This window comes from Danio aesculapii, chromosome 7, assembly GCF_903798145.1.
Source record: "Danio aesculapii chromosome 7, fDanAes4.1, whole genome shotgun sequence".
Classification (NCBI taxonomy): domain Eukaryota; kingdom Metazoa; phylum Chordata; class Actinopteri; order Cypriniformes; family Danionidae; genus Danio; species Danio aesculapii.
The window spans coordinates 10,087,939-10,102,977 of record NC_079441.1 but is presented as its reverse complement, the minus strand read 5'-3'; the positions used below and the strand labels follow the sequence as shown (position 1 = coordinate 10,102,977).

Genomic DNA, 15,039 nt, shown 5'->3' with positions numbered 1-15,039 from the left:
CCAGAGATGTTCAATAGGATTTAGGTCTGGGCTCTGGCTGGGCCACTCAAGGACATTTATCGAGTTGTTGTGAAGCCACTCCATTGATATGTTTTTGGCGGTGCGCTTTGGGTCATTGTCCTGCTGGAAGATGGACCGTCGCCCCAGTCTGAGGTCAAGAGCACTCTGAAGCAGGTTTTCATTCAGGATGTCTCTGTACATTGCTGCATTCATCTTTCCCTCTATCCTGACTAGTCTTCCAGTTCCTGCTGCTGAAAAACATCCCCACAGCATGATGCTGCCACCACCATGCTTCACTGTAGGGATGGTATTAACCTGGTGATGAGTGGTTCCTGGTTTTCTCCAAACATAACGCCTGGCATTCACTCCAAAGTGTTTAATTTTGGTCTCATCAGACCAGAGAATTTAGTTTCTTATGGTCTGAGAGTCCTTTAGATGCCTTTTGGCAAATTCCAGGCAGGGAGTGGCTTTCGTCTGGCCACTCTACCATACAGGCCTGATTGGTGGATTGCTGCACAGATGGTTGTCCTTCTGTAAAGTTCTCCTCTCTCCACAGAAGAACGCTGGAGCTCAGACAGAGTGACCATCGGGTTTATTGTTCACCACCCTGACTAAGGTCATTCTCCCCTGATCACTCAGCTTAGATGGCCAGCCAGCTCTAGGAAGACTCCTGGTGGTTCCAAACATCTTCCACGTACATATGATGGAGGCCACTGTGCTCATTGGAATTTTCAGAGCAGCAGATATATTTCTGTAACCTTCCCCAGCCTTGTGCCTCGAGAAAATCCTGTGTCGGAGGTCTACAGACAATTCACAATTCCTTTGTCTTCATGCTTGGTTTGTGCTTTGACATGCACTGTCAACCCTGGGACCTTATATAGACAGGTGTATGCCTTATCAAATCATGTCCAATCAACAGAATTTACCACAGGTGAACTCCATTTAAGCTGCTAAAGCATCTCAAGAATGATCAGTGGAAACAGAATGTACCTGAGCTCAATTTAGAGCTTCACGGCAAAGGCTGTGAATACTTCTGTACATGTGATTTTTCAGGTTTTTTATTTTTTATAAATTTGCAACAATTTCAAAAAGTCTTTTTTCACATTGTCATTATGGGGTATTGTGTGGAGAATTTGGAGGAAATTAATATAATCCATTTTGGAATAAGGCTGTAACATAAACAGATGTGGAAAAAGTGAAGCGCTATCAATACTTTCCGCTTGCACTGTAGGTAATTACATATAAAACTAATGTGGATTATGTGTCGAGATGTTTGACGGGATTAACTAAGTAACATAACGATCTGTTAATGAGAAAGTAGTATGTCCTAAAGCTTGCATACTCTTCAGTTACACACTCAAAAGTATATACTTCTTTACAAAAAAATTATGCCAATTGGGACGCAGCATACATCTTATAAAAAGGTGTCTTCCTTTGAATTGCAGACTGATATATTCATATACATATGGTATGTTTGTGTTTCAGATTATCGGCAGTGATCCGTTCTGGGTTCCCACTACTGAAGAGGAGTACTTGCACTTCGGAGAAAAAGCAGACTCGACCAATCAGGCTCTGAAATACATGAACGCTGTCCGCAAACGCAAAGGCCTCTACGTTGAGGAGAAGATCGTTGAACACGCCGAAAAACAGCGAACGCTCGGCAAGAACAAATAAAGCTGATTCTCATTCACCAAACATTATCAGAATTACCAAATTCGTGTATATTATTGCATTCAGTTCACCCTAAGAATGGTGTGCATGATTGATTAATTTATTTAAAGGTACAGTTCACCCAAACAATTTGCATGGTTTTTTGTTTTTTGCTGAAGACGAAAGTAGACTTTGTCAAATTAAGGTTCTAGGGAATTCATAAAATGTAATTCAGTGGCTACTGGTACCTTGAGAGTCAAAAAAACACACACAGGCAACACAGAATGAATACTTGCACTGACCTTTTTTGATAGTTGTTTTGCTTCATAAGACCTTCATCAGGAGCCACACACTGCAAAACAATGTTTTCTTTGAGTTTTTAGTCCTGTTTCTAGTCTAAATATTTAAGAATGTCCTAAATCAATTAGTAAAAAAGCATGTGTCGTTTTCAGAAATCACAAGTTAACATTAAGCCACTTTTTTTCCATAAAAACAAGCTAAACTGTCTGCCAGCAGGGTAAATAAAATAGACATATTTTAAACTGAAAACATTATTTTGCTTTCACCTTTGACAGACTGTTTAGCTCATTTTAAAGAAAAAAATTAATTAAATATAACTTATTATTTCTAAAAACAAGACAATGTTTTTTACTTGTCAAGAAAGAGCTTCTTGATTTAAGACCGCTCAGATATTTGCACTAGAAACAAGACAAAACCTCTAAGTAATAAGAAGTAAATTTTTGCAGCGTCTAGCTCCTGGTAAGGTTTTATGAAGGAAAATGTGCAGTCTGTGCACGGAAATGAACATTATTTACATTTATGACCTTATCCACAGCCAAAAAATACATGCTTTTTTTTTACTCAAACTGTTGTTAGCTGGCATTTCATGATTCCCAAAAGATCACCGTTTCAGTTTAAAATCTGTAAAATGTTGTATTCATGCAACAAAACAAAAAAAAACTACATCTTGGTGAATAACTAGAGAGCAAATTTTCATGATTTAATGTTCGACTTATGTTTCATGAAAGACTTTCATTGAGAATTGAAGAGTTCAAATGCAAAAACCTCTGTGCTTTCTAGAATGTTCTTCGAAAAATTTGCATTTTTCCTCAGACTCCTACACTCATAGGAAAAATGTAGTTTGCTGTTTGTTCAAACTACGTGTTTAAAATGAGCTGAAACAACACAATTCTTGAAATTTTTTGGATGGAAAGTTTACTCCACTTAAATTTGTAAAAATTTATAAGTTAATTCAACACCTTCATGTTGTCCCAACACAAATCAAATGTACCCAAATGGAACCCAGCTTTTTTTTTTTTACAGTGTATGTTTTTGTTAAGCTATTTCACACTAAATGTGCAATAAAATTAAAATATAACAAATAAATAACATAAAAAAATTAAAAAAATAAAGTTATGTTTAAATTGTCCATGTGTTTTATTTGTTATATTTTCATTTTATTGCACATTTAGTGTGAAATAGCTTTTATTTGCCATAAAAGTGAAATTACTGAACCTATATACTGAAGCCTGAGGAAAATATTCATTTTAGAAGAAATTTCAGATGCCACTTAAAGGTTTTACATCTAAACTCTTCAATTACATAACCACTCCTTCATTTGACTTTATAGCCAATTAAATGGCTAAAACTGACCAGATAATCATTAGAAAAAACTGAAAATCCTGTCATTATTTTACTCACCATTTACTTGTTTCAAACCTTTATGAGTTTCTTTATCATTTTAAACACATAGGCAGATATTTTGAAAAATGTTGGAATTTTGAAACCATTGACTTCCATAGTATGTGTTTTTCTACTTTGGAAGTCGACGGTTACAGGTTTTCAGCCTTCATTGAAATATCATACTCACAATGGTTTCTAGAAATTATGAAAATCTGTTTCATCTATAACACGTGTCAAACTCAGCTCTGCACACTTTAGTACCAACCCTAATTAAACACACCTGATCAAACTAATTAAATCCATCAGGCTAAATTGAAACCTACAGGTAAGTGTGTTGGAGCAGGGTTGGAACTAAGTGTACAGGGCTGTGGCCCTCCAGGAATTAAGTTTGACACCCCTGATCTATAACAATCTACGAATTCATTCTTATAGGATCAGTTCACCTAAAAAAAATGAAATTCACTCACTGTTTATTCAACCTCAAGTGTTTCCAAACCTTTGTGAGTTTCTTATTCTAAAAGATATTTCAAGGAAAGCTGAAAACCTGTAACCATTGACTTCCATAGCAGGAAAAACACATACCATGGAAGTCAATGGTTACAGGTTTCCAACATGTTTCCAAATATCTTCTTGTGTTTAAAATGATAAAGAAACTCAAAAATGTTTGAAACAAGTAAATGTTGAGTAAAATAATGACAGGATTTTCATTTTTGGGTTTCATTTTGGGTGAACTATCACCCAAATTTCATTTCTAAAATGAACAGGGATGTCAAACGCAATTCCTGGAGGGCCGATCCCTGCACAGTTTAGTTCCAGCCCAGCTTCAACACACAACCTGTAGGTTTCAAACAAGACTGAAAGACTTAATTAGTTTGGCCAGCTGTGTTTAATTAGGGTTGGAACTAAACTGTGCAGGGCTGCGGTCCTCCAGGAATTGAGTTTGACATCCCTGTTTTAGAAGAAAATTTCAGATGCCACTTAGAAGTTTTCACATCTAAACTCTTCAATTACGTAACATCTTCATTTGCCTTCATGGTCATTTAATTGGCTAAAACTGACCAGATAATGATTTGATCAGTATCTTACGAAATTATGAAAATCTGTTTCATCCAAAACAATCAACAGATTTGTTCTTAAAGAGACAGTTCACCCAGAAACAAAAAAGAAAATTCACTCACTGTTCACTCTCGTTCAAGTGTTTCCAAACCTTTCTGAGTTTCTTTCTTTCATTGAACACAAAAGAAGATATTTCGAAGAAAGCTGAAAACCTTTAACCATTGACTTCACCAGTAGGAAAAACACATAATATGGAAGTCAATGGTTACAGGTTTCCAACATTTTTCCAAATATCTTCTTATGAGTTTGAAATGATAAAGAAACTCATAAAGGTTTGAAACAAGTAAATGGTGAGTAAACTAATGACAGGATTTTCATTTCTGGGTGAACTATCCCTGTTCATTTTAGAAGAAAATTTTAGGTCCCACTTAGAAGTTTTCACATCTAAACTCTTCAATTACGTAACATCTTCATTTTCCTTCATAGTCATTTAATTGGCTAAAACTGACCAGATAATGATTCCATTCTTATGAAAATATGGAAAACTGTTTCATCTATAGCAATCTGTGGATTCATTCCTAAAGAGACAGTTCACCCAGAATAAAATGTAATTCAATCACTATTTATTCAACCTCAAGTGTTTCCAAAAGTTTCTTTCTTCCAATGAACACAAAGGAAGATATTTTGAAGAAGCTGAAAACCTGTGACCGTCGACTTCCATAGTAGGAAAAACACACAATATGGAAGTCAATGGTTACAGGTTTCCAACATTTTTCTAAATATCTTCCTGTGTTTAAAAGTACAAAGAAACTCATAAAGGTTTGAAACAAGTAAATGGTGAGTAAACTAATGACAGGATTTTTATTTTTGGGTGAACTATGCCTGTTCATTTTAGTAGAAAATTTTAGGTGCCACTTAGAAGTTTTCAGATCTTCAATGAAATAACCACGCCTTGATTTCCCTTCAGAACCATTTAATTGGCTAAAACTGACCAGATAATGATTCGATCAGTATCTTACATGATTATGAAAATCTGTTTCATCTACAGCAATCAGCGGATTCATTCTTAAAGAGACTTTTAAAGAAAATTAAATTCACTCCCTATTTACTCACCCTCAAGTGTTTCCAAACCTTTATGAGATTCTTTCTTTCATTGAACACAAAAGAGGTATTTCAAAGAAAGCTGAAAATCTGTAACCATCGACTTCTGTAGTAGGAAAACCACACACTAAAGAAGTCAATGGTTACAGGTTTCCAGCATTTTTCAAAATATCTTCTTACTACCATAGTAAACACACACTAAAGAAGTCAATGGTTACAGGTTTTCAACATTTTTCAAAATATCTTCCTATGTGTTTAAAAGAACATAGAAACTCATAAATGTTTGAAACAAGTTAATGGTGAGGAAAATAATGACAGGATTTTCAGTTTTTGGGTGAACTATGCCTTTAATGAATCATATGGTTGCAAATTGGTTGAAACTTTCAATGTAGAATGAGAACCTGCTTGAGTCCAATCTGCTGAAATACTACAACTAAAACGCAACACGTTTTTATTCTACAGCACTGATCTATTGTAAAACTCTGCTAATAAGCAATTGCGGAGCACTCCGAAGCATAATGCTGTAAATATTAGACACCAATTGAAGTCAATTCCACACTTCAAGGCGTTTTTTGGAGCAAACTGAAGGAACAGACTGTCTGATCTCAATTGCATTTTCCTATTATTGTTTTGTAAACAGGCATTCCTCCCTCAAATATTAAATATAAGATTAAATCCTACAATTAAAGGGACATGCTTTCTAATCATAGCGTGTCTCCTTTCGTGTTTGGGAATCTGCGTTGCATAATTTAAGAGTCCTCTTGAAATACAATTTCAATTAGTTTGAAGTGAAGCAGACTTGAAATGAATTCCACCATCCACTCCCTTTAGGTTTACAAACGTTTAAACCCTTGATTTAATTTGTGTGGAACGCAGCTTTAATGGCAGCAGGAGAAGGATTTGGGTTCTTTAATAAGAAAGAGGAAATAATCAGAAAAAGGCTCCTGAAATGCTGCAGCCTGCTGAGTGTTAGACATCATGTGAATCTACTACAGAGATTTAGGAAATAAACTTGACTGAACACACACTAACTGCTGCACAATAGGCTTTTTCTTTGTCTGGTTATTTCTTTGTTTTGTATAGTGGATTGTAATCACATTAAGTAAATATAGTATTATTATTATTATTATTATTATTATTATTATTATTATTATTATTATTAGTATTAGTATTAGTATTATTATTACTATTATTATTATTATTATTATTATAAACCTAATAATAGGATATTAATAATTAATAATAGAATAAAAATAATACTAATACTAATAATAATACTAACAATAATAATAATAATAATTATTATTATTATTATTATTATTATTATTAAACAAATATTACATTTTGTTAGAGAATAATAATAATAATTATTCATATTATTATTATTATTACTATTATTATTGTTGTTGTTATTATAATTATAAAATGAATATTCAATTGTGCTAGAGAATAATAATAATAATTATTATTATTATTATTAAATTAATAATATAATATTAATCATTAATATAATAATAATGATAATAATAATAATAAGAGAATTATTATTATTAAATTAATAAATATTCACTTGTGTTAAAGAATAATAATTATTTTAATATTATTATTTCTAAATAAATAATATAATAGTAATAATTAAAAATAGAATAATAATAAGAGATTATGATTATTATTATTAATATAAAATAAATATTTAGTTGTAAGAAAAATTGATGATAATAATAATAATAATAAATATTATTATTATAAAATTAATAATATAGTATTAATAATAATAATAATAAGAAGAAGAAGAAGATATTAATTAATTTTATTTTATTTTTTATTTTTTTGTATCAGCAGTGTCATGATATTTTAGGGCAGTTGAATTTCGCATATTTTCATGGTGTTTGTCTTAGAGTTTTTGTATCCTTTAATTTAATAATTGCAGTTAATTGAAAAATATTTTTAAGACACTGATAAACAGCCGTAAACCACATAAAAATGTGAAGCATGCATAACTTTTTTACTTATAAAATCAGTTAATCTGTTTGAGATATTTAAAGTTATAATTTTCATGATTATCTTCAATATATTCTATATGTCTGTCTGCCTGTCTGTCTGTCTGTTTGTCTGTCTGTCCACCTACCTACAGTTGAAGTCAGAATTATTAGCCCCCTGTTTATTTTTTTGCCCAATTTCTGTTTAACGGAGAGATTTTTTCAACACATTTCTAAACATAATAGTTTTAATAACTCATTTCTAATAACTGATTTCTTTTATCTTTGCCATGATGACAGTAAATAATATTTTACTAGATATTTTTCAAGACACTTCTATACAGCTTAAAGTGACATTTAAAGGCTTAACTAGGTTAATGAGGTTAACTAGGCAGGTTAGGGTAATTAGGCAAGTTATTGTATAATGATGGTTTGTTCTGTAGACTGTCGAAAAATAATAGCTTAAAGGGGCTAATAATTTTGACCTTAAAATGGTGTTAAAAATTAAAAACTGCTTTTATTTTAGCTGAAATAAAACAAATAAGACATTCTCCAGAAGAAAAAATATTATCAGACATACTGTGAAAATGTCCTTGCTCTGTTAAACATATCTATACACATCCATCTGTCTGTCTCTCTATCTATCTGTCTGTCAGTTTGTCTGTCTGTCTGTGCACATATCCATCCATCCATCTGTCTGTCTATATGTCTGTCTGCATCTATCTGCATGTCTGTCTGTCTGTCTGTCTATCTATCTATCCAACTATCTATCTCTTTCTAATTCCATCTATCTATCTCTTTCTGATTCTGTCTGTCTGTCTATCTATCCATCCATCCATCCATCCATCCATCCATCCATCCATCCATCCATCCATCCATCCATCCATCCATCCATCCATCAATCCGTCCATAGATTGATCAATGAGTAGATATATATTTTTTATCTCTCTATAATTCTTCGCTCTGACGCCTAGACTGCAGGTCTGCGCATGAAGTTTGGCCAGAGGAGAAATGGTCGTGCCCAACTGAGCCTGGTTTCTCTCAAGGTATTCTCTTTCATTTTCGTCAATTGGTGAAGTTTGTTCCTCACCACTGGCTTGCTTGGTTTGGGACTTGTTAAGCTGTGCATTAATGGATTTGCTCTTCAGTGTTTGAAGTCTCAGCAGTGAAACTTAAACCACACTGAACTGAACTGAACTTCAACTCTGAAAACTGAACTGACAGTTTCAATTTACTATAATCTTCTATGTTAAGCTGCTTTGATACAATCATTGTAAAAGCGCTACAGAAATAAAGATGAGTTGAATTGAATCTGAGGGCAGTTCTGTTGTCCTCATCTGATCATTCCTCTTCCTAAGCTGATCTCAGGCCTGTATGGAGTGCAGAGGTCAAATCTGGTAATGACCTCCATGTTGCATTAAGCTAATAGGAGTAATTAAGTGTAACGAATGGCTTTATTCTGCAGAACAGACAGAGCCTTCAGATGCTGCAGATAAAACTCTTCACCGATGTAAACGGCGGGACTTCACAGCTATTAGACTCCAGAGCTGATTTACACCTCAGTGCTGTCATGCAGGCTGCGTTCAGGGAGATTGAAAGATCCGAGCCGATTCGTCTCTCGAGGAATTTACTCATGTTTATTCAGGCTGTATGTTGCACTCTTGTTTTCTGAAGTAAATCGTTTACATGCAGTCATTTAGCAGATGCTTTTGTCCAACGCGACTTTCAGGCATTCAGTGATTCAACAAGAAGAAGCAAGAAGTGCACACACAAGAAGTGCTAATTATACTGTTAGTATTCAGAGAATTAAGTCCTAGAGTAAGGAGATGGTAGATAAATAAATCTTACTTGTATAAAGCAATAAGTAAAGATTAAAGCTATTATTCTAAATCTTTAAATAGTTTAGCTCCTGTTTATCTAACCAACCTTCAATCTTGTTACAATACAACACGCTCTTTAAGATCTCAAAACTTCTAGTAGTCCCAGAATAGCAAAATCCACTAAAGGAGGTCGAGAATTCTCATATTTGGCTCCTAAACTTTGGAACAGCCTTCCTGATAATGTTGTCATCTATATACTACATAACTGTAGGTTAACTATTTTTATATATAATAACTGTGCTAGTTATTAAATTTATTAGTAACTAATCAAATTATAGTAACTTACAATCTTAAATTTTCTGATATTGTTTGTAATGCACCAGATACTGTGCAACAGGGAAGAGGGGGTCCTGGTTTTGTTCACAGGGGTTCAATTGTGTACAATAACACTAGAACTAAAGAGGCAGACATTTTAAGCATTTTTAAATCTTGTTATCTAATAACATTTGTTAATATAAAAGCATTTCCCAGTGTTGGGTTGCAGCTGGAAGGGCATCCGCTGTAAAACATATGCTGGATAAGTTGGCGGTTCATTCCACTGTGGTGACCCCTGATTAATAAAGGGACTAAGCCAAAAAGAAAATTAATGAATGAATATAAAAGCAATAAAAATATAGTACAAGTTTCATTGGAGATATGTGCCCTGGGCTACATTTTCGGGAACTGCAAAATATGGGCCCAGGGCTACGTCTGCTCAAAGTTTTTGATTTCACAAGTCCACTAGAGGCCACCGTGTATGTTTTTCACTATCTCAAAAGCTGTTTCTTAATACCAAGAATGCATAATCCTGGCAGCAGCGTTCTGGATGAGCTGCAACCTTCTGACTGCCTTTTTGGCCAGTGAGGAGTCCATTACAGTAATCCACCCTGCTGCTGATAAAAGCATGAACAAGTTTCTTTAATGCCGAGTTCAGACTGCATGATTTTCCAAGTAGTCTCGTGTCACAGATGTTTTCACACTGCATGACTATCTGGGTAAGCGTTCTGTCGGTGATGTGTTTACAGTGTAGGATGGATCGGCGACAGGAGAGTTCACCCAGCATGACTTTAAAATAGGAAGAATCACAGTCAACTTTGTCCAAACTACATCTAACAACCAAACAAATGCGAGAAGCGACACGGAAACATCACAAGGTCACGTAATATATCTTTCGTTATTAACTACATAATGGAAAAAGAAGGCTTTAGCATTAGAAACTTGTGTTGCTCACCTGACTTTTGAAGGGAATTAGCAATCTCTCCTCAACTTTTACTTTTCAACCCGGTTGTGATACTGCTCAGATGACACGTCAAACAGACACGAGTGCTCCTGCCAAATTTACACTAGTTTTTCCTCCATTTCTTGGGTCCAAATAAACTGAAAATGAGCGCTTTTAACTTCTCCCCCAGCCTCCGGCTGGCTTGCAGGTACCGATACTAGTGAAAGCTGCTCTCTCATTGGCTGTAGGTGATCGCGGATGTTATTTTCAATCAGAAAACATTTCACATGGCATGATTTTAATCACCAACAGCTCCACATATTTATCATGCCAAATATTTCACAGGGGTTGGTGACTCCTCTGCGATTCTCTCAGATAGTGTCCTTGATAGTTCATACTGTAAGATTGTCACTCACATAAACAAGCACCGATTTGCCTGTGATTTTAGGCATTTGTCGGCAATTTCTCAAAACCTGTCAGCGAGTCAAAATCAGGGCTAAAATCATGCGGTCTGAACTGGGCATAAGTCTTCACTGGAAACAAAGCATCTAATTCTTGCAGTGTTTTTGAGATGATAGTATGCTGATTTACTTACTCCTTTGACATGACTATTGAAACTCAGATCTGAATCCAGAGACACACCAAGATTCTTGAACTTATTTTTTGTTGTTTGACTCTTAGAGTTCACCTTGAGAACCTCATCTTTGGTCTCAACGCAATGACTTCAGTTTTCTCTTTGTTTAACTGAATAAAGTTTTGGCACATCCAACTGTTAGTTTAATCAATGTATTGGCAGAGGGTGTCAATGGGACAATCGATATGTGTTTTTCGATTGTCTACAGAACAAGCCATCGTTATTCAATGACTTCTATACAATGACCTAATTACTCGAACTTGCCTATTTAATCTAATTAACACACAGTAAAGCCTTTAATTGCAAGTCAAGACTGGCATCTTGAAAAATAGCTAGTCAAATTTTATGTACTGTCATCATGGCAAAGATAAAATAAATCAGTTATTAGAAATGAGTTATTAAAACTATTATGTTTCGAAATGTGTTGAAGAAATCTCTCTGTTAAACAGAAATTATGGGACAAAATATACAGAGGGGGCTAATAATTCTGACTTCAACTGTATTTAAATCACAGGATTGAAAGCTGTGTCTAATTACTCTGGATCTGTGTAGTGTAAGTGTGTCTTGTTTTGGTGTTGAAGTGTTTTTTCTTAATAAAAATTGAGCTATTTATAGGTTGAAGTCCTGAAGACTGAACATTGTGGCTCGTCTGTTCATCCATCACAGTGAGTCTCGCTGTATTTTCAAATATATTATCATTAATAGTAATCACTGCAAACAGTTGTGTTCATTAGCTTAATCGCAGTCTGTTTCCAAGCAACTAAAGTTCACTCTTTTAGAAACTGGAGTGTTAATGTTGGATTCAGATCACAGGTGTGTGTCTCTGCGTTCAAACCGTTTCTGATCTAAAAGCATCCGTTTTATAATGAGACGAATTTAAAAAAGCAGTTTCATCTCCAGCTGAGAAGCAGCTGTTTGGTTGAAGTCATATTTTGTGAGGTTGATGCACTTATAAATGGATTTTCAGAGGATCTGCTGCTGATAATAGTCTTGACTCATTTTCATAATGTCAATTTTACAGTTTTGAGCTTTATCATTCATTGGTAACAATTTAGTATAGAGGCCAGTTCTCACTATTAACTAGTGGCTCCTTACCTGACTATTATTAAGATATTGGCTCTTTATTAGTACTTATAAAGAACATACACTACCTGACAAAGGTCTATTTGCCAATCCAAGTTTGAGGAACAACAAATATTAACTTGACTTCTAGTTGGTCATTTGGTATCAGAAATGGCTTATATGAAAGGCAAGGGCCTCTAGATTACATAATAAAACAAGATCATGCCTTGATTTTTAATTAGTTAATTAGGACAGTAATGTCTGACTTTGCTTACACAAAAGTCTTGTCACTTAACAGAAATAATGTCCAGCATAGAATATAAAGTCATGCTGCAGTGGAAAAAGAGTTAATATTGTGTATGACTCCCATGAGCTTGAAGGACTGCATCCATACATCTCTGCATTGACTCAAATAACTTACTAATGAAGTCATCTGGAACAGCAAAGAAAGCATCATGCAGGACTCCCAGAGTTCGTCAAGATTTTTTGGATTCATCTTCAATTCCTGCTTCTTCATCTTACCCCAGACATGCTCAATAATGTTCATGTCTGGTGACTGGGCTGGCCAATCCTGGAGCACCTTGACCTTCTTTACTTTCAGGAACTTTGATGTGGAGGCTGAAGTATGAGAAGGAGCGCTATCCTGCTGAAGAATTTGCCCTCTCCTGTGGTTTGTAATGTAATGGGCAGCACAAATGTCTTGATACCTCAGGCTGTTGATGTTGCCATCCACTCTGCACGCCTTACTGAATGTAACCCCCAAACCATGTTTTTTTTTCACCAAACTTCATTGATTTCTGTGAGAATCTTGGGTCCATGCAGGTTCCAATAGGTCTTCTGCAGTATTTGTGATGATTGGGATGCAGTTCAACAGATGATTCATCTGAAAAATCTACCTTCTGCCACTTTTCAATGATAAGCTAGAAGTCAAGGATCGACGACATGACTTTTGACAGGTAGTATATTATACTTATGAAGTACATATTATGAAGTATGATCTTATTCTACATTCCCAATCCTACCCAATACCTAAACCTATAAAGAAAATGCATAGCTGAATAATATATGTTCAGTACTTGGCCTCGAACACCATTGTTTTGTCCTTGTCATTTAAATCCTGCAAGTGTCAAACCCTGGTGAAAAACTGACCTGACGGAACACAATGCAGACTGTTGCGTTGAACACGGGATAATTCATTAATACGCCCTCAATATTTGCATGTACTTTGTCACCTTCTACAGCAGCCAAAAGGCAAACTGGTATGTTGCACATGGGATCATTAATATGCACGCCCCAAGCAGCACTTCATTGGCCACAACATTTCATAGTCACATTACTACAATAATCATTTTCCTTCTTTATTTTTAGGTTGATCTAACTTTATATTAAACTTACTATGTATGTGGGACTCTTATTTTGAAAATAAAATGGGAGACACAGAAAAGTCCTCTTGAATAAAGTCAAAGTCATCCGCACCAGATCAGATCGTCCAAACTCTTGTGAGACCATATGCTGTTGCAGTTAGCCCTGGGATCCTCTTAATGCAGGGGTGCTCATCCCTTTTCCTGGAGAACTGCCTTCCTGCAGATTTCACCTTCAACCCTTATCAAACACACCTGGACTAATTAATTGAGACCTGAACATTACACGATAGTTACAGGTCGATGTGTTTAATCAGAGTTGGTCACCCCTGTCCTAATGCAAGACAATGCTAGACCTCATGTGGCTGGAGTGTGTCAGGAGTTCCGGCAAGATGAAGGCATTGACTGTATGGACTGGCCTGCCCGTTCCCCAGAACTGAATCCAACTGAGCACATATGGGACATCATGTCTCGCTCCATCCACCAACGTCACATTGCACCACAGACTGTCCAGGAGTTGGTGGATGCTTTAGTCCAAGTCTAGAAGGAGATCACTCACAAGATTGCCCCCTCATTGGGAGCATGCCCAGGCATTGTAGGGAGGTCATACCTGTATAGACACTGGAGGCCACACACACTACTGAGCCTCATTTTGACTACTTTTAAAGACATTACATTAAAGTTGGATCAGCCTGTAGTGTGTTTTTCTGCTTCAATTTTGAGTGTGACTTCAAATCCAGAACTCCATGGATTAATAAATTTGATTTCCATTGATAATCTTTGAGTGATTTTGTTGTCAGCACATTCAACTATTTAAAGAATAAAGTATTTAATAAGAATATTCCATTCACTCAGATCTAGGATGTGTTATTTTAGTGTTCACTTTATTTTTTTGAGCAGTTTATATTTACAGTTAGAAATTTACTAGGCGGTTCATTTCACTGTGGCAACCCCTGATAGATCAGGGATTAAACAAAAGGAAAATGAATGAATGAATGGCTGAAATTTACTAAATATTTTCATGGAACTTGACCTTTACTTAATATTCTTATGATTTTTAGTATGAAAATAAAATCTATAATTTCGACCCACACTATTTATTTTTTTGTTATTGGCAAAAATGTGGGGTCCCACTTTATATTAAGTAGCCTTAACTACTATGTACTTACATGTAAATCTAAATACAATGTACTTAATGTGTTCATAATGTATTGCAGAACACTTCTGCTGCTCTTGAGGTTGGATATGGGTACAGTTAGAGACAGATTTGGTGGTATGGGCAGGTTTAAGAGTGGGTTAAGGTGTGAGGGATGGTCAACAATGTAATTATAAACCTAATTGCAGAACTCATTGTTCAAGCTCTTGTTCTCTCCAAACTGGATTATTGCAACTCTCTACTATCCAGGCTTCCAGCTAATTCTATCAAACCTCTTCA

General features: G+C 35.2%; 1 protein-coding gene across 1 annotated transcript in view; it reads left to right on the top strand.

Moving 5' to 3' along the window:
* efl1 (elongation factor like GTPase 1) overlaps positions 1–2,947 on the top strand; it is a 208,272-nt gene extending 205,325 nt beyond the window's left edge. The window contains exon 20 of the mRNA XM_056461027.1: positions 1,486–2,947. Within this exon, the coding sequence (XP_056317002.1) occupies positions 1,486–1,674 (189 nt within the window). The 3' untranslated portion in view covers positions 1,675–2,947. The remainder of the gene's footprint in view (positions 1–1,485) is intronic.
* The last annotated feature ends 12,092 nt before the right edge of the window (positions 2,948–15,039 follow it).